General features: G+C 42.3%; 1 protein-coding gene across 1 annotated transcript; it reads right to left on the bottom strand.

Annotated features, from left to right (window-relative positions):
* Positions 1-3323: 3323 nt before the first annotated feature.
* On the bottom strand, positions 3324-19572 carry IRS4 (insulin receptor substrate 4). Its single transcript, XM_026674628.2, has 2 exons — positions 15721-19572; positions 3324-6338 (listed from the first exon to the last, which is right to left on the bottom strand). Exons 1-2 carry the CDS (start codon positions 19292-19294, stop codon positions 6334-6336), a joined length of 3579 nt encoding a protein of 1192 aa, XP_026530413.2. The 5' UTR covers positions 19295-19572; the 3' UTR covers positions 3324-6333.
* Positions 19573-20688: the final 1116 nt, after the last annotated feature.

Raw genomic sequence — 20688 nt, 5'->3', positions numbered from 1 at the left:
TTGATTTATTTTGCAGCTTTCAATCTGCAGTGCTGACTTTAGCATTGTGGCAAGATTAAGGCAAGGTATCATGATGAGCACTTAATACGTCCGGATCAATCTTCCGGCATCAGAGGTCTTAAGAGATTCTTAAAGATCCTTAAACCTGCTAAGTTTAGTCCAACAGAGCTAAAGGAACAGGGAAAGGAGAAATCGTGTTTGTCCCAAGTGATTACGCCAGTGTCTCAAGGGGAAGTGAAGTTTTGTAAGAGCTCCTGGAAGTATTATGGGATTTGGGGAGAGTGTCATAGTAACACTTACAGTATCTCTCTTCCTCCAACCCCAACACACAAACCCAAGGATCAGAGCTAAAGTCAAGAGCTATAGTCACTCATGCCCTAGTTACTTCCCATCTTGATTATTGCAACGCGCTCTACATGGGGCTGCCCTTGAAGAGCATCCGGAAGCTCCAGTTGGTGCAAAATGCAGTGGCCTGCATGGTTTTGTGCAGACCCCAGTGTGCACGTGTGTCACCTCTCCTGCAGGAGCTGCATTGGTTGCCGATTTGCTTCCAGGTGCAATTCAAGGTGCTGGTTGTCACCTTTAAAGCCCTTCATGGCTTGGGACCAGGTTATCTGAGAGAACGTTTCTTGTCGGTCACATCTACCCAACCCATCAGAGAGGGGGAGGCAAGGAATGTGGTGGGTCCCATCCCCTAGGGCAGTGATGGCTAACCTTTTCAGCTTGGTGTGTCGAAAATCGGGAAAAAGTGTAGCCTTCCTCGGGTCGTGTGTCACTTCAAGAAATATCAATAATTTGGTTTATGACGGACTGGGCTGGGGTGATCACACAGGGCTGTGAAACTCGTCTCCCTGGTCTCAGGGCTGCAGGTGCAGGATGCGGGGATCGGAAGGCCACCTTACAGGGCTGTGAACCTCATGGATCTCCTTTCCTCCTGTAGCGTTCCTGAGGTAATGAAACTGACAAACCTCAGTTTATGGCGGTTAAAACTGGTTCTCTGCTGCAAAGATCTTGCGGCAGCGGTGACACCACGCCTCCACGCAACAAGCAGGGAGCAGGGATTGGAGCAGAGCACAGGCAGCCTCTAAATGTGCAGGTTTTCCCCACACCACCAGGCGTGTCAGTCAAAGTGCCTCGGCGTGTCATGAGTGACACGCATGTCATAGGTTAGCCATCACTGCCCTAGGGAGATACACCTGATGGGACCCAGAAGAAGGGCCTTCTCTGTGGTGGCTCCCTCTCTCTGGAACATCATCCCTCCCCCAGAGATTAGAACACCCCCCACTCTTACGGAAGGTGCTGAAGACCTGGTTCGTCCATCGGGCCTGGGGAACCCAGAGTGGGATGGAGCCCATTAAATGGCTCATGTGATCCACTGTCATCGGGCAGGGGTGGGAGTTGGGGGCTGTTTTCATATTGTACTTTATTAATTTGATTCCTTTTGTTAGTTTTTATTGTTTTAAATGTGGTTTTATATTCTGTAAGCCGCCTCAAGTCGCCATGGGCGAATGGGCAGCAATCTAAATTAAATAAATAAGAGTCCAAAGAGCTGCAGACATTTTCAGAAACACAGGTAAGAGGAGGATTCCTTCAAAGGATGAGCTCTATTATTCAAAAAGGTGTTGAAAGTTTTTCCAAATTGCAGAGTTAACATTGTCTCCAGATTTCAATTCTTTCTTTCCAGATAGCTTCTTTCCCCAGTTCCAGTCATAACTTGTGAGGTAAAGGCACATACGCAAGCCAGCTTTTCTCAGAAGCTGGCACCTCCTGAATGGTTAAACCGTGGTTCCTATTTGGCCATAGCCAGAACTACCTTGGAGAAGACACTTGAAGAACATTAACAATGATTAGGAGAGTCTAATTGTTTTAATTCTCCGGAGATGTGAGGCTCGTGGCCTGTATCAAATGTATCGTCCTAGAAATGAAAACTATATGGAAAGCTTGAATCACCCAGCTAAAATGGTGAAAAGTTCTTACACTATTTTCAGATATCAGACAACTCCTATTGATTAATTATAGGCTACTATTTCAATAGTGATAGTACACCCCAAAATAAGTGTTTCCCTTGTGAACATTCAAATATTCCTTTGAACCAGTTTTCTTTACGCCTGGGATGATTTTGTTGCAGCAATGAAACTTGGGAAAGGAGGATTTGGGGACAACGGTGGCATTTCCTGAAATTCAGAACTGTGATACCATTGATCACAAGCCACTCATGACCTCTGGCTCATATATTATTTTAGACATCTGGAAAGGCCCGTGAAGGGAGTGAATGACTATGAATTATTTACATTGAGACCCCTTGCTTTAAAAAAAGTTTTCTCCATGCTCCATTTAAAGCAGGGATGTCCAACGTTGGAAACTTTAAGACTTCTGGACTTTGATCCCCAGAATTCCCAGTCAGCCATGCTGGCTGGAGAATTCTGAGAGTTGAAGTCCACAGGTCTTTAAATGGCCAAGGCTGGGCCACCCTGCTTTAAAGAAAAAAGGAGCTATATAGGAGTTTAACTATAATACATTAAAAAGTGCCTTGAATCATATTTTCATTTAAATCACACTTGAGTTCATGCTTGTTAGTTTTAAATGTAGTTTTAAGTGTTTCTCATATAATAAGGCCGGGCCTTATATTTTTTTGAGCCCCGAAAAAACAGCTAGGCCGTCTTTTCGGGGGTGACTTAATTCCCCCCCTTGCATCCTCATCTAGAGCACCCCGCGGGCAGCCTTGCCACCAGCCGCTCCTAACGGGCGATCATGGCGAAGCGCAGAGAGCTCCCTACTCCCACCAAACACCTTTGCTGCAGACCCAAGACCTTTGGCACCCGCCGCTGTTGCTTTCCCTTCTGCCCATTCCGCCGTCATGTTTGGAGCTGCCACTTCCACGTTTAGAGCTGCCGCCATGCTTGTAGTGGCGGCAGCACTCCAAATGGCGGTGGTGCTCCAAACAGCAGCAGTGCTCCAAACGCGGAAGCGGCAGCTCCAAACACGGCGGCAGCTCCAAATGCGGACATCCTAACGGCAAGTCCCCACGCCCTTCCCCCCATTTTGCATGTTTTAAAATAGGCCTAAATTTGGGGGGAGGGGCTTAATTTCATTTTATGCCTAGAAAACATGCTGGGCCTTCCTATTGGGGGAGGTTGTATTGTTGGAGAAACACGGTAATAACAATAGTATTCTTGGGGCATTCAGAACAACCCACAGAAGTGTTTAGCTGAAGAGGTACATGTAAAGCATTTTAAAGATTTAAATCCACTCTTAACATGAGCTGAACATGGGTGCATTTCACTCTTTAAGTCAGGAGTTTAAAGAATCACTCAACCACTCACTACATGAACACATTTACTGCAAGTAGCTCTATGGAAAGCCAATTCAGATAAATATAAACACTATACAGAGCTTCAAGCTAGTCTCCCAAAATTGCAAATGTGCTGCATTTTACCATGAAAAACAATGTAATATTTACAATGGAAGACACAGCCAGATCTATCAGCTCAAACCTTTAAACAGATCAGTGAAGCAGAAATAGCAAATATAATGAACAATTTCATCCATATATGTTTTTAGTTTGTACAGACAACTGTCCAATATCAAATTAAAATTTACAGGACAAACATTGTTCCATCGTTGGTTTCTCTGTACTCTACAGCAGCATCAAACGGGTGGCTGGAAGGTGGCCCACAGAGCGATATGCTTGGGAGATGGTCCTCCAGCACAATACTGAATAAGTTAGTTGCTGTAAACTAAGACAGATTGCATATTTTATTATGCTGTACCTGTTAATCTTTGTACCAGTAGTTGTGAGGTTACCCATTGATTCAGCATTTGTAAAATCAGTGCTCTACGGCCGCCTCAGGAATTCAAACGTAGCGAATGTGGCTTTCATCAAAACTTTTTCACAATTCATCTCTTCGAACTGTCACCTCCAATTTTATTTATTCAACTAAAAGATGAGAAAGTACCTTCTGCAGCCTCTTCCAAATTGCTACCCTTCCAGAGATGTTCAGACCCAGAATTCCTGCTAACATCACCAGGGATTCTGGGATAGGCAAACTAAACAAACTGGTCGGGATGGTCCTTGGGTTAGGGCTAGCCTATTGCATTGCCAATTTACAGAATCCTAACCAAAAGGACCTGGCAAGACAGCACTGCGATCCAGAAAAGTGGTCATACTTTTAAAGTTAGCAGCAACTGGTTAACTTTACTCTTGAAAATCTTGCTTTAATAGATTCAAAAACTCATCTGTGCTTTTAAACCCTGCAACATTTTTTTTTTCTTTCTTTCTGATTACAGCACTCCATGTAAATTCATCCATATCGGCTATATTTGGCAAAAGTTCCCTAGACTGTTAGGTGACAAGCACATTAAATCAAACCAAAAAAAGAGATTCCAGTACATGGTGATGGACATCAAAACTGAAAAGGATCTAATTTGCTTTACAAAAGATCAGATGTCAAAACATGAGGCAGCACTTCATATTTGTACAATATTCAAGGTAAAGGAATATCAGCCATGTGGCACCTGAGGATCTGTGTCCTGCTTTCAACTCCTTCTAATATCAGTGCTTCTAATTATTCATGCACTCAATGTACCGACCCTAGTGTCACATTTTCTAAGGACAGAAGTCTAGGATTGATGTACCCTAGCTTTCGCTATAATTTTGAATTTCCAATTTTAAACAACACCCCTAGTAAGAAAGGTCTTCTTTCCCCCACATTAGGCATAATATTATTATTAATAATAATAAAGTATTAGTTACATTTTTGCTAACTTTAGGGGAAAATAAAAGAATGGCTCCAAACGAAAGGGATCTTTTATCAAAGTGTAAGGTTAAGGGATTCTCTCTATAAAAGCTCTACAGCACATTAACATTGTAACGCAAGGGTAATATACAGTTGCAGAGTCTGCAATTTCCCCCCCATTTCAGCTTATAAAAAAACCAACTCCCCATTTATCCAAAATTTAAAAGTCATAGAAGGAACTATACAGGGACATAAGAAAATGCTTTAACTATAATCAAGATACAACCAATTCTTCAGTTCTATTTTTTACATTCCAGATATTCTCAGAGCACTCTTAAATTTAAGAGGACATAGATTTATTTTGTTAAAAAAAGATATAGGACTCATGTACCGTAAAGTGAAATTAAACAAACACAAAAAGAGAGAGAGTACCACTTCTCTTGTTTATAGCAAATTGCTCTTTGTGGCTGTGAAATCTCACCATCACCTAGTGGGGTCCAATCAGCATGAGAGGGGGCTGCTCATTCACAGCCCCATTCTATGCGGGCTTGCCTAAGTACCAATAAATTCACTGAGGCTTACTTCCTTATAACCGAGTACAAGACTGTGACCTCTGCTTGCCTCATTCCCTTGCAGAAGAAAAGGGGAACCATGCTAGGTGCTCCCCCCCTACCAACTGGCAATGAGTTCACCTGCTTTCCAGCAATTGCAGCTACCCTCAGCGGTCACTTTCCAAGGGGCCACTAGGGGAACGATCGAGAAAGGACTATTTTGCCAAGGTGGGAGGGAGAAGAGTGGTGGTAGCTTCTCTAGAGGAGGCAGGGAATAAGGTAAACAAGAGCATCTCTATGGCGCATGCAAGAACAGGCAGGCAATGGGAACGGCGTTCTCCCAGACTCTACTGTTTCAGTTAAGGGGAACTGGGAGTGTTGTGTGCATTTGTGTGTGTTGGAATTTTGCTATCCAAGACTAGCTGCAGGCCTCTAGCTCTGAAACTATGATCTACTAATTTCAATGAGAGTTACAAATAAGTTTGCTTAGGATTATCGCCTTGACATGTGTTCCCATCCTCTCAAAATGGGTTTATAATTGCCAATAATCATAATAACAATAATAATAATAATAGTAATATCTCTAAGGCAATGATAAATTGTTTCAGCTATCACTTCAAGTACAAGAAAAGCAAACCCATGGTAGGAAGCTTCTCTGATACTGCCACTTCTTGAGACAGAAAACGTCTGCAGGAGATGTAGTGGTGCAGGAAGTTATCATTTTTTTTCTACTCCAGCATTCGGATGGTCTCACAGATGGTGCTGGGAGAGCCAGGGAGCAGGGTGGGGAGAGAGAGGGGGAAAAAAAACAACAACCCTGTTTCATCCAAACTCATCCATGACAAAAGTCCATATTGGATTAGTGTGACTGTAGACTCAACCACTCCTCAATGAAATCTCATTCCAATGATGCATGTCTGTGTCTGTGCTAGTGGAAGTGAACAGAGTTGGCTGGAGATGGGCTCTGCTTCCAAAAGCACCACACAATTATGGAGATACCAGCTGGAAAGCCTGCTCTTCTCACAATGGTTTCCATGGTAATGCCATCAGTCTAGGAAAAGAACAAAAATATTTTAGTGCAACTGAAATGGGAGAGAAAAGAAAGAGAGACTTCTTTCGCATTGTTTCTAAAGGAATTCAAACAAAAATTCTGGTTGGCACATTCATACACTTTCAAGGACCATTTATGGCTGTGAAACTCCATTAAAAATTCTACTGAAGCCAGTTCATACCCTGTTTTTCAAAACTATCATGCAAGTTGGCCAAATTTCTTTTTCTGAATTTCTACATGTATATCTGTACAGGCTCAGCTGTCCAGAGGATTAACAGAAGATGTCCTCCATTTGTTTCTTTTAAGGCAGCCCATTGGTATGTAAATGATAATAATAAGAGTACATGGATACTTCTGTGGTGTGATATTCATTTTACTAGAATGATGTCCAATCACTTGGGATCTTATCATACTGTATACCTCAGAATCTAATATCCTACTAAAATTCTCAATGTTGTCGGCTTGTAACCTTCATTTAGCCAAAATGGTGCATCACAGAGCAACATTTTTTAAATTGAGCTACCTCAAATGTGCCAACTTAAAGAACGTGCTCTAAATCATGGACTCCTTACTCCAGTGGAATTGAAGTTTCAAGGATCTTTAGGCCAATTCTTTTTGTAAACTTGTGGCTGCTACAGCACCACCACGGTCAGCTATGTTCATGTGATTATGATTCTCGATGCTCCCACAAGCAAAGTCAATAGGGAAGCCAGCAGGAAATTGAAAGTCACTCCCACTCCCACTGCCTTTTTACTTGCCCATGGTCAATCTGTTTCTCTTTAGATAAGCAAATATTAGCAAAGCATGAAGCAACCGATTGTAGGTTGTCTAGACATATAAAGTTCTGCTCCACAAAGGCATTCCATGATCCCTTCCTTGGTAATATATTACAGATGTAAACATATTTTTGACACTGTTATAAAGGAATTACAAATACACTTATTGTAATTTGGTATTAACTAGGAATGGTGTCATGAAAAGGAGTTCCCTAAAAAGTTTTTTTTTTTTTTAAGATTTCATTTCACCACTTAACACAGAAGACATTCAGATGGCTCAAAGTATTTCACACTGAGATAAACTAAGTGATCCATTCGTTCAAAAGATTTCAACTTTTAAAATAAACCAAAGCACATGCAGGTCACTGTAAGCTGTTTGCACACAGGCACCTAAGTTGGATGGTTTTTCACAATACTATAAAAGATAAGAAATACCATCAGAGAAAAAAAAAACTTGCCCATTTTTTCTAGTGAATTGTGGCACAATAACTTAGCATGCAAAGTAATCTGCCACCTGGGTGGAACGTGGCCTCCCTCAAGCAAGCAAACTGTTCATACAATTTATGCCCAGGATTAGATTCTCCACTGGAAGTAGAGGGGCTTGTCCCAACTATCCCTTGTACGAAAGCAAGCAAGCAAGATTATCAATTGTGAAAAGCAAAGTAATAGTAAGGCATGACCAAAGCCAGAATTGATAGCAAAAGACAGCAATACTGTCTCTGCAAAGAAGCTGAAGAAATAGTGACCACCTAGTTTCAAGAAGATAACACAGGTGGACTACAAACAACAAAGTGGCAACAATGACATATTGGAATATCTGCAAGAAATACCATTTGCTTGCAAGTAAGAACTGGTGGGACCACAAAATAGACAAAGTAATAACAAACGAAGAAGCCCTGGGACTTTAAATTTCCACATTAACATTGTGGAAATGTATCATTACATTTACCCAACAAGTAATTTAAAATTCAGGTGAATACCTAATACAATGTACTCTGATTTTCCTGATACCTACTTGAATTAAATTAATGAAACCAAATTACAACTGAAGGAATTGGACACAGAATAATTTTATTTTATCCTTACTTTTGTATACTAATGCCAAAGTTCTGCCTACTTTTTTCGGACAGGGTGAGCAAGAGTTTTATCATCCAGCTGCTTATTCAAACTCACCACAAATGTTTCTTTGGAACTACTAGACAAAAATGTAACAGCATAAAGATTTTTACCCTTAATTCTTTATGAAAGCAGCAGCAACTAAGGTATTTTTATACTTCAGACAATTCAAAAGGCTTGTATGTATGTATGTAGCCCACCATAAACTTGGTTATTTATGGGATTTTTCATCATTCCAGAATTGGGGATCTGAGGTAAGTGAAACACCCACACACCAAAGATAATTTACTATAAAGAAGAGAAAAATGAAACTCTTGCTCTCCCCAATCAACAACTCAACTTCCAAAAGCAGAACAAAAGCGAGAATTTTGCATTTGAGTTTGAGCCAGCCATTATCTCTCTTCCAGCCACTGCAAAATACCAGTAGCTCTCCCCTTCCCTTATGCTAAAACCACTTACTGAATGGATTTAAATCAATCATCTAGCCCTCTGTGTAAGTTCAGTGTGATTACAAAATTCCTCCCTTTGGATTTGGTCTTCCCCCAACAACAGGCTCTCTATGTTCTCTCATCCTTTCTTGCCTCAAAAGGACTGAACCACATGTTAACAAATATCCTGTTGAATAATTCTATTAGCAAATTAGGATCATATTTGAATGTTACGAAAGATCAAACACTTCCTATATGTAAACAAAAAAAACAACCAAGCACATTAGGGGCAGGGTTGTAGCCTGGGAGGAGGGTATAAGGATAATCTGATTAACAAATGGAAAAAAATCAAACCGGAAACCTTTTTCCACATGTGTAGACACAGATACCCTAAAAGTCTTAAATAATTTGTTCCAAAAACATGTCCTTTTAAAATGTTTCATCATTTCCATTGGGTTGTCTCCTACTTCAGATATTTGGGCATAACGCCCAGCCATTAAGATGGGGACACAAATCAAAGTAACATTTGCAGATGCATATATGGCTACCAACAATTGTAGTGTTTTTTTTAATGTAAGATCCAATATATATATTGGGTGGCCATATAGAACAAAAATTGGGCCCAAGGGAAAGTCCTTTTGAACTGGAAATCCATCTCTGGAACAATCACCTCTCCCCATCATATCCATTCATAAAACTTCTACTTTTTAGTTTAGGTTTTTTTATTGTGTCACTACTTATACCTGTCTATCAAAGGATGAGAGGCCATGCACACAGCTATTTGATCTATTTGAAGTACTGTTTCTATTCTGAAACAGTTCCTGAATGTTCAACAATGGCCTAATAGGCAGAAAATTGAGTTGTTTCTTTCAGCATTTAGTTACAACTTCAGTTGCTGAAAAATCCTTATCACAAAACAGTGGGAGGCACTCAGCCCACCAAGGGAAAGATGGCCATTCCAATAGCTGTGGGGTGATTTGATGCTTTGCCTTCTTCAGTTTAGCCAATTCATCTCGGAAAGCCATAGGTTTCTGTTTCAACATGTGCAGGACCAAAGTAATCATTAAGCTGCCTTTCAGATGCCTAATACAATTACATGTGACCCAAGTTTTAAAAAACAAACAGCAATTTGCAGGGTGGGACGAGCAGGCAGCTCTCTGGGTCATACAAACAGTTTATGAATGAGTCATAACTTTAGGACAAAAGGAGGATTTTTCCTCCTTCTCTTCTTCCTCTCCCCAACCCTTTCCACATAGTAAGATTGTGCAGTTTTTAAAAGACATTTCCTCACTTTTAACCAAAACCTTTTTGTATTATGTACTGTAAACAAAAATCTCTATGTTTTAATCTCACATTTCTCCCCCTAGACCTCTTAGAAACTTTCAGCTTCAAAACCAGACTTGGCTTGTGTCCCAAAAGTGAGCAAACTATGCATTTGGGAACAAACCAGATCCTGGATACTTAATCTTAATAAATAAGTAATGCATGCTAGGTTCCACCAGCTGCTAAACTTTATACATTTTCTTCCCATTTGCCTCCCCAAATTCAGGGAGATAACAGGTTAACAATACTTCAGAATAAGCCACTTCTATCTACTCAATATTTGAAAGAGAACATATCATTCCAACACAACTGCCGCCACGTTTCACTTTTTGCTCACTTTTGCTCATGCAGATTTTTTTTTCTCAGACTCCTGCAATTATTCAGATCTCTCTTTCTAAAATGTTTTAGGAAGAAATCTGTTACAAGTGCTTTTTGTCACCTTCAGGTAGAATCTTAAATTCCAAATTCATGCTCATTTATGACTGCACTGCACTGAAGTGCTAGTTACTTTAGGTGTACAAAAATGCAGTTTCAACAGTGAAGCTTGGACATTTAATTTGTTAACAATTTAGAGAGACTTTTGTTTGCTATTCTTATATAGGAAAATCTCTAATCATATAAATTCAAAGCAAACAGCATATGCCAGTACATCTTCCAACATTGATCAGATTCTGGTATGTGTGTTAAGAGAGACTTGCACACTGAACAATCAATAAATTAGGATGAGTACAACATGCTTAAAGAATATTAAAACTGAAATACTTCCATTAAGCTATTGCAAGATACAATGAGCATTTACCAAACAGAAAGTTAATAAAGAAAAGCCCTTTTAGTAATTTAAAAAAAAATATAAACCAAGCTTTCAACAATTACACTTTTCCTTTCAATGTAACTTTTCAACCAATTTTTTTTTGTCTTTTCCCCCCAACAAAAATGGTTTTCAAGTTGCAGGTAAAATAATTCTTTGCATCTTTTAGGTACACGATGTCAAATATCCATATGTCCCTTTCTCAAGTTTAGAAGACTGGGAGTGAACAACATGCATGGAAGCAAGCAATCTTATTTTTATACATTCAGTTTAAGAAAGTATTTTCTGGTCTGTCGTTTGTTCAGTATCTAAATTGATAAACTATAATTTGAAACAAAAAAAAACCAGAACTGCAAACAAAACTAAACCATGATTTGCACTTCTGATGTTAAAAGACTTTTAAAAATGCTTTGAGTATGGAACTAATAGGAAGTGACAATGCAGAAAGTGTATTACTAAATTGAGCATGTAAGAGCCGGCTGTATATACACATTTCACACCATATTAAACTATGATTTGCTAAACCAGTCATGATCAGAAAAACTGGATTATTTTGGTAATATATAATTGGCTGGGTAGGTCTGCATGACACACATAGCCCCAGGTAAGTACCTGAAGGGAGTAGATGGCAGGTGTAGCCCTGTAACCAACTAGAGATTTAGCATGCTATACGAGTACAGGCTGTGAAATACTACGCTAATATTTCTATTACAGATGGTGCTTTGGAATGGAATTTTCTCAGGTCAAATAAACAGGACTATGTCAAGAGTAGGAGAGAGGTCTTTTCATGATTACAATCAATGTAATTTTTACAAGCAAGGTAACTAGAGTCAAACAATACTTGTTTTGTTCTGTCATTCTTACTACAATCTAAACTGCCCTCCAATAGTGAGTTTCTTCTACAATCAGTCCTCAACTTACAAGTTTGTTTAGTGATGACTTAAAGTTACAACGGCATGGAAAAAAGTGATTCATTTTTCACATTTATGAGCACTGCAGCTTCCCCAAAATTCAGACACTTGGCAACTGGTTTGTATTTATGATGGTTGTAATGTCCTGGGGTCATGTGATCACCCTCGGCAACCTTGTGACAAGCAAACTCAATGGGGAAGCCAGATTCACTTAACCGTATTACCAACTTAACTGCAGTGATTCACTCAATAACCATGGCAAGAAAAGTTGTAAAATGGGGCTGTTCACTTAACAAATATCTCACTTAGCAACAGAAATTTTGGGCTCAATTGTGATCATAAGTTGAGGACTACCTGTATGTGAAACAGCTTTCCTTGCACTTTAGAAGACTGCACACAATTTACTAAATTCAGATGTATATCATATGTAGTTGTGCCAGAACCTGGAACTCCAATGTTATAAAAAAAAAAAAACCAAAAGTATATTATTAGAACTATTAGCCTCTGTTCTTTCTCCCAAAAATTTTCAATGTTTGATGTTTATTTTGAAATGTAACAAAATCTGTATTAAATTTACTTCCATTTTAAGTCTCTTAATCAGATATTATATTTTTATTTTTGAGAGGGTGGGGAGGTATAAACTGGTTTCCAATTGCTTAAGTCAAAACAATACAATAGACTAGTTACTATTTTTTTAAAAACTTACAGTATGTGAAAATAAAACCAGGTCATTTTGGCTCTAACTTAATGTAGTAAACTTCAGGAGCTGCTTATGATAAAACAAACCAGCTTCAGAGGGAAGCATTCTGGAAGAAGAAATAAAAAATTGGGGAAAGGTTTTTGACTTTTTGCTTGACACTTCTTCCTAAAACCACTTGCCAAAAGAAGCTTCAAATACAAGCTTGGGAGAATAAACAGTAGAGTTGAAATGGATACTCCTGTTTCCACTCCTTTGCTACAAACTGCCACAGCATGAATTAACTTTTCTGTGAGAAGAAATGACTGGTGTTTTGTTACAATTCACTTCAGTCTAATGTTTACTCCTGCTCACAAGATGTCACCTTCAATTTATCACAATATAATGTTCTGTTTCCTTAGTTTCCAGTTGTTTGGAATGAGGAATCAACTCTTCCTATTCATAAAAAGCATGGAGGAGGGCCATAGTAATAAAATAACTGCTAGCAATATTTTGGTTGGATCCCAGGAAAAAGGAGAACTTCAATGCAGCACAATTATTGGTGGATGAGACTTGCTTCTCACAACGAAACTTTGCAGAGTTCATTAAGTTTTTGTGTTAATTAGTATATAATCCTGAAGAACAAACCCTTTCAAATTCTATGTGCAGAAACAATATGCAATATGTTAAAGCAAACATGCTGAGAAAAATAGGTGCATTCAACAAGTTACCTGAAACTCATGTTTTGCTTTATAATTTTAAGCAGAAATGTTTGTATTCAGACTTCCCAAGTAATAAAGTATGATGCCTTGGTATAAAAGAATCAGATTCCCTGCACTTTAATTCATACTTCTGGGAAATTTGTTGCATTTTACATGTAAACAATATTACAAAGTTTCAGTGGAGAGGCTTAAAGTAAATGAGCAATTTAGCCTGTATCGTAAACATAAGCTGCACCTTTATGATTAGTTCTTAATCACAGAATACTGAAAACACCTCTGATGTTAGATTAATAAAACTACAACATCTGGAGGCAAACATGTCCCAGACAGCCTAAGCACCTTTGAATAGCCATGTAATGATATTCGTGCTTTCTTTGCTCATGATGAAACGAAAAAGGCTGTATTCACAGCATGTACTGAGCCATGGTTAATTTAGTCACTGCTTATTCACTTTATTCTTGTTTCAAGGTTCACACAACAAAACGAAGCACAAGTAGCCACAAAAGTTGGGTTCCTACAATATGCTAGAATAAAGTGTTGTTGGACCTGTGGGGTTATACAAATAAAGCCAGAACAGAGCAACAAGACAGATGTAAACTCTGACATTATTATATTTCATTCTTCCATTTGGTGCAATTATTAAGCAGAGATACTTGAAAACTCTACTTCTGTAGGACCTGAAAGGCTCCCAACTACTTCTAAGTAGGAAAGCAAATTTTTACCACTGGGAATAGGTTTTATTCAAATATGGTGATTAATCAAAGGAGAGATGGAAAATAAGGAGCACTAGGTCAATAAGCTTAAGTGCTCATAACTCTGGGCTGAATTGCAGCAACTGCCTACAGCACACTAACTCTCACACATATAAACAGCATGTGCACAAATGGCTTTTGAATAAGGAAACAACAGTCAACAGTCAGAACCTTAAAATCTACCAAACTCAGCAACTGATATCACTCCCAAACTTTTCATCTCTTTCACATTTAAGAGTTACCATGGTAAACCTCAGTACGGAGTAATATATAAATTAAGCACAGGCAAATGCAATCATTCTCTTAAATTTTCAACCGAGGTATCAATAGGCAAAAATATAGTAACATGCTAAAAAGTTAATCTGTAGTTTTAAAATTGCTGCAGTCAGATACAGAAAGCCAATTTCTCAGTTGATATATGTATATACAGGTAGGTCCAATTACACTTTGCAGATATAAAATGAGTTTTCTTGAAGCAACTCCAAAGCAGTACAAGGTCTCACTAGTTTTGATTCTAACGAAACCGAATGCACTTAATTTACAAAAAGATGACATTCCACACGACTGAAATTCAATAGCTTAGGGAGAACACTTGAACGCTTTGAATCCAGCCAAAGTCAAAACAAGAGAAAAGAACACCAAGGCAAGCTACATATTTTCCTAAATCCCAATGCCCTGCTTACAGATTGACATCTTTTATGTAATCTTTTCCATAGGCTGTAAAGCACTTTCCCAACCTGGTGACTTCAGGAAGCAATGAACTACAACCTCATCCCTTCCCCCAACTCCCAGCTAGTATAACCAATAATCACAGATGATGGAAGTTCAAACACAGGACTCAATTTTAGAAACTTCCCCCCAAATGTAAGGTGTTTACAGAATACATGGTTCAAAATTTTGGACTCCACACTTTTATAATGTCTGTACATGGAGTGACAGTCAAAGAGTTCTGGTTAAACAATCTGAGCAGCAATGTATTACTCAGTTGTCATTCTGGTATTTTTAAATACTATGTACATTCAATTAATCATTAGTTGCTCAGTGACCTTAATTTAAACACTAATTAGAATCGTGTAATCATGTAATAGAACACAGAGTGTGTTCTATTTTTCTTTATCTTCTGAAAACTACTATTCCCAGAAATCTTTGGAAGAGAATCCAACTTAATTCACTGTAATAATTACTTTTATAGAACTATAGTTTAAAGTTTAAAGTGCCATAGGAAAAAAAAAACAGGGAGACTTCTGAAATTGGAGCATTTCTTCTCTAAGACATGAGAAAATGTAATTGTTTTGCAAGGGATCCATCTCTAAAACTATGAATTAGAAAATAAATTTCAGGCACCTGAAACATTAGCATTTAAAAAGGATGGTTCAAAGATTTCTGGGAATGTGTACAGCTATTGCTTTTTTGCTACTATACTGAAAGATGTCAAACTTTTAACCCAAACCTGGGAATTACAAGTGCAAGCATGATTTATGCCTCCTCAAATACTTTAAATCTGACTACTGTATTATCAAGCATAATAAGGATAATTCAACAAAAAAGAATACCATGTCAAAGAGTTACATTTAGTGGTAATGATTTAAGGTTTTGGTCTACCTTGTTTTTGCTCATAACTTTTCAGTCTTGTCCTTGACTGCAACTGAGCACCCACAACATTTGGTTTAGATGGTGGGTGTTGCAAATCTAGCAGAGAAGGGCTTTTGTTTAGAGGATAGTACCTTATATAATGCCACCCAAGGAAAAGGTTTGGGAAATGAAAAGGGTTAATTAAGGTCCACACATATTTTATAAAGTTGTAATTCAAAATAATATACTGAAACTTTACATGCATTAAGTATTATAGGTGTCTGCCAAAATTACAAACCTTTCCTTGCGGAGTTGCACTTCAAACTGTCGGATCTGCTGAAATCTATGCTTACGTATACTCCACTTTCCAGATTTAGAGTACCATTTGGGAGATGGCAATTTGGTGTACTAGGGCTCTCCTCACAGTTTAGTGAATTCTCCCGTAAATTCAGAGCTATATAATTTAAGCCGTTCTGAAATCCAGTTGAAGTATCTCTGGACATCTTGCTTTCATGGCCATCTGAAATATGTTCCTCAGGTTTCAACCACACGTTGTCAAAAGAGGCCGAGCTGTGCCTTTTACTACTGTCAGTAAAGAAAGAGGAAGAAGTAGTAACAGTGGCTGCAGAAGAAAAGGTTTCAGAACTGTGCCTCCTCCTGCCTTGCGGGTCAGCTCGAATGACTTTAGGTACTACAGGAGGATCAGGATTAGAGACAGGGAAGTCCCTGTGACTAGCATATTGGTCAACAATGCACAGTCGGTTAACTATAGAAGGGGGGCTATCGATCTTTAACCCGTTTTTGCTTTCAGTGGCAAAGGGTCCAGGTGGCGTGGCTGCCATGTTGAAGGTCATCTCGGTGTAGTCATCAATCCTACCACATGCTGTGCTAACACAAGCCATACCAAAGGAAAGCCTAGCATAATCGGCATCAGACAGGTTTCTAGGGATACTCGAATTTGCATAAATTGAAATGTCCGTCAAAGAGTTAGATAGTTCTTTAGCAGCTTTGGGGGACTGGACATCCAGATCAACACTCATGTAGTCAGAAAGTGGCGACTGCCTATGGTCACTATTGGAACCAAGAGATGATGGAGATCCTTCTGCAGATAAAGAATATGGCGTGTTACTTGCTTTTTCACCAAAATCTATATTTATATATTCACCAGGGCTAGATGGCTCAAGTGGAATTGTGCGATCATACATTCTTGGTATGGTGTTACTACCTCTAGTACTGAGTGGAAGTCTCGTAGGCCTAGTAACCCTGTTCTGCGCAAGGCCTTCTGAACTTTTCAGGTGGGGTGATCTGGAAAGGCCATTAGCCACAACTTCATTGCTGATGCTTTTCCCATTTTCAGATCCAATATACAATAATTTTCCAGGTGATGACATTGGAACATACTCATCATGTTCCCCGGTTAGAGCCTTAAAGCTTCGTGGGAGAGAGAAATAGGAGCCAAAATTTTTGGAATCGATGTTGGCATGCATATAATCTGGATCACAGGGTTGCTTCGGAGCAGCAGAATTTCCAGGAGACATATCCATGTACTCGTTATTTGTTGACTTTTCATGACCAGATTTAGAATTAAACTCAGTTAAGGGATTACGTATAGGTGAAGAGACAGTTCGGGGAAACATCATCATGTATCCTTTAGAATCAGGCTGAGATGACAACCAGGAACTGTTAATCTGTTTCGGAACAGACATACTTTTAGGAGTCATGGGCAAGTAGTCACTGTTGCTTGCCAGAGAAGAGGCAACTCCTGGCATCATTGGCATGTACCCATCATCTCTGGCTTTATTCTTGCTTTGATTACATACAGAATCAAGAATTGATTCCTCGTACTCAGGTTCAGGGTTATTTTTGAATCTTGGTGATTCAGAACAAGACAGGCGTCCATGGCTTCCTGAGGAATCTTCATCTAAAGCGGTTTGGGTTTTCTGTTGTCCTGGTACTGAAGCAGGCTTAGTTAATGAGTATGTTCTTTTTCTAAAGCATTTGTCAGCCTCCCTGTAATCATCTCTTGAACTATTATCCATCTGCTGTTTATTCATGGACATGTATTCATTTAAACAATTTTCTTCTCTGATTGGTGGAGTATTGCCCAAGGAATCTGGCGTGTTACTTCTTACACGAAAGTACCTAAAGTCTCCAGGGCTAGAACCATATTCATCTGAGGAAATGAAACCTCCATCGCTTGGGGACCCACAGACGGACGAGCTGGAAGGCCTTACAAAGTTATCAGGAACTGATCCATGTCCACTTCCTGAAGAAACACTGATGGGACTAGTAGTAGAAGGAAAATGAGAAACTGGTAGAGAGGCAGACCTGGTATGATAAGAAGAGTTAAATGCTGCTCTAACGTATCGTCCGCTCCCTTCTTGGCGGCCCAAATTCATCCTTGCAGTATTCAAATGAATCAGACTTCCAGTAACTGATCTAAATGGCCTGGTCATTGTCCCCTCCCCTTCACTAGAAGTTCTGAAGCGATAAGCACTGCTGCTTTTGGAAGTGGGAGGAGTCCCCCCTGTAACACTTTCTGTTCGGGACCTTCTTTGTAGGCCAGTCTGGCTAGGTGGTAGATTACCAAGGTGCCTCCTTGTAGTTATGAAAGAAATGGGATTGGTACTGCTGCCACCGCCAGAAGACTGGCTCTTGCTGCGAGGTCTGAACTCAGAGAAGGCTTTCAGAGCTTTCATGGTCTCTAGAAAAGTCTCATGCATGTTCTGGGCAACCACTGAATCATCGACTTGCATCCATAGCTCACCTGGTCCAATGGAGGCTGACCTGCCCACTTCAATGAAAAAAAAGTTTTCCGAGTGCCCACATCGCCGAATGTTCATTAGTTGTAAGTGGACAGAAGGTACTTCAGTATTGAGCTTGACCAGGTGAATGGCCTTGCTGGAAAGGCATAACCTGTACACCCCTGTCAAATTCTTGGTCTGCCCCAATCCCTTAGGCTTCACGTTGACTTGCCAAACTTCTTTGAACACAGTTCCCGGGCGGAGGGCAGTTCCGTAATGCTCATCATCGTCGTCCAGCTCCTGATCGGCCTGGTCCTCCTGCTCCAAAAACCCTCTCTTGCTTTGGCTCATGAGCTCACTGATGGCCTGGTACCACCCTTCTTGCTCAGGCTCGTTCTCAGCCACCATGGCAAAATACTCATCCTTGGTATACAGGGCAATGATGTGTTTATGCTTGGCATCTGCCCTCCGGCTGACAGTGAAGCACTGGTAGAGAGGAATCACCCTTTTGGGAGACGGGCAGCAAAGGGCCACATTCCCTCCAGCTGCCGCCGCGGCTGCCGCTCTCAAGCTACTCTTGAACTTCTTCTCGCTGTCATAGTATTCCAGTCGGGCCGGGCCAAGGTGACTCTCTGCCCGCAACACAAAGTACCGCTTGTGCCCATGCTTCTGCTTCCTCAGGTAACCGCATTTCCTCACGTCGTCCCCCCAGGTGATGCTGGCTGTGGGCATTAGGGCAGATCCCCGGGCAGAGGTCGCTGGAGGCCCATTCCGGCCCAGGGGGGTGGCAGGGGCTCCTGCTCGCCCCAGCGCTGCGGGGTCCCCGGGCAACAAGGCATCTTCTTCCTGGACGAGGCAGAGGGAGCTGCTGGGCGATTTCCTCAGCAGGAGCATGAGGTGGTGCGGGGGCTGAGTCGGGGGCGGGCAGGGAGCGCTCTCCGTCGGCTCCTGGTCTTCCTCAGCCGCCGCCAGCCTGGACGCCCCGCTGCCGCCGCCGCCGCCGTCTCCCGTTGCTGCTGCTGCTGCTGCTGCTGCTGCTTGGGCCGCGCTGCCCGCCGCCTCGCCTTTGCCTTCCAGCGCGGTGCAGCCGCCTTCCCCGCCGGGGCCAAGCATCAGCGCGCTCGCCATCTTAAGGGGCCAGGGCAGGGTCCAAATCGCTACGCCAGGCGGGCGAGGGAAGCAGCCGCCCTCACAAGGGAAGGGTCTCCCAGGCCCGGCCGGACATGAGTGCCCGCGGGACTCTCGGCGTCGCCTTAGCCGGCGGCTCCCGGCCTGCGAGGCAACGGACAAGCCGGCGGCTTCCACCCCTTCGCCGCCGGTCGGACGCGCCGGACTCCTCCGACTCTCCCGCTTCTCTCCTCACACCAGCGAGCAGGCTCGGCGGCACCACGGCGAAAACATCACGTGACCCACACCCCCTCCCGCGCGGGCGGGGAGGGAAAAGGGGGGAGGCGAGGCGAGGCCGCGCTTGGGCCCGCCCAGGGGCGGGGCGGCACGACGCGGGGAGACTCCGCGGTCGAGCCTGGAGGGGAGCGGGCGGGGCGGCAGCCAATGGGAGTCGGCGGAGTTTTTCTCATGGGCTCCAATTGTCAGCCACTCCCGCCCTTGGCTGGCGAGTGGGTTCTTACGCCTCTTTGAGAATGACGGGCAGCTGCTCGGCCCAATGAACGACAGGAATGATTAATAGTTTGGGGGCCGGGGAGTGGAACGTCGTCGAAGTTTGTATGTGTGTTTTTGAGAGACAAGAGGCACGGAAGGAGGGGCTTGGGTGCCGTCCAATCATCGTCTCACACAGTGGAACAGACACCAAGCGGAGGCCAGAGCCGCTTCGTGCGTGCGTGTAAGAATGAGAAAAAAATACACACACACAAAAAGAGGCCGGCCGCGGCAGATTGAGCAGCAGCTCGGGCAGCCAATCGGCGGACGCCATTCCCTCGCGGCCGGCCAATCAGCAAGGCAGGAAGGCATTTTAGCGGAGAAGGGTAGATGTTTTTCTCCCCCCGCCTTTTACAACCTTTTTTTTTTCTTCAAGAAAGGGCGGCCTCACACACATACACCGCCTTCTCTCCGCGCCAGCCTCGAGGGCCGGGATTGGCTGCGGCGAGGGCCAATCGCCGGGCGCGAGGGCCGGGGGGAGGAGGAGTGGGTGGAGCCGCCGGCGAAGTAAACAACCGTCGGCGCGCGGCCGACCGTTGGAAGAGGTGGCGGCGCTGGCAGCGGCGGGAGGTGCACAAAACCAACCGTCGCCTCTGCTGGGAAGCGCGAGGGGCGGGGCGGGGGGATTTCGACCACGTGCTCTGGGGCCGCGTGGCCACGCCCAAGCCACGCCCCCGCGGCGCCCATGGTGGTAGGCAAGCGGGAACGTGTGGAGTCGGCCAACACGGGTACCACGCGCGCGCCGGCGCTCTGAGAGGGGGCGCTGAAGACGCCCCCCCCGTTAACCCTGGAGTAAAAGGAGAAAATGGGGGAGTGGGGAGAGAACTGGGGTTTGCCTTGCTCCTGGCAACGGAGCCGGGTCATAA

The sequence above is a fragment of the Notechis scutatus genome, chromosome 10 (assembly GCF_049901735.1).
Source record: "Notechis scutatus isolate UNSWTSFEM ecotype Mainland chromosome 10, rNotScu1.2, whole genome shotgun sequence".
Classification (NCBI taxonomy): domain Eukaryota; kingdom Metazoa; phylum Chordata; class Lepidosauria; order Squamata; family Elapidae; genus Notechis; species Notechis scutatus.
This window is presented reverse-complemented; position numbering and strand designations above follow the sequence as displayed.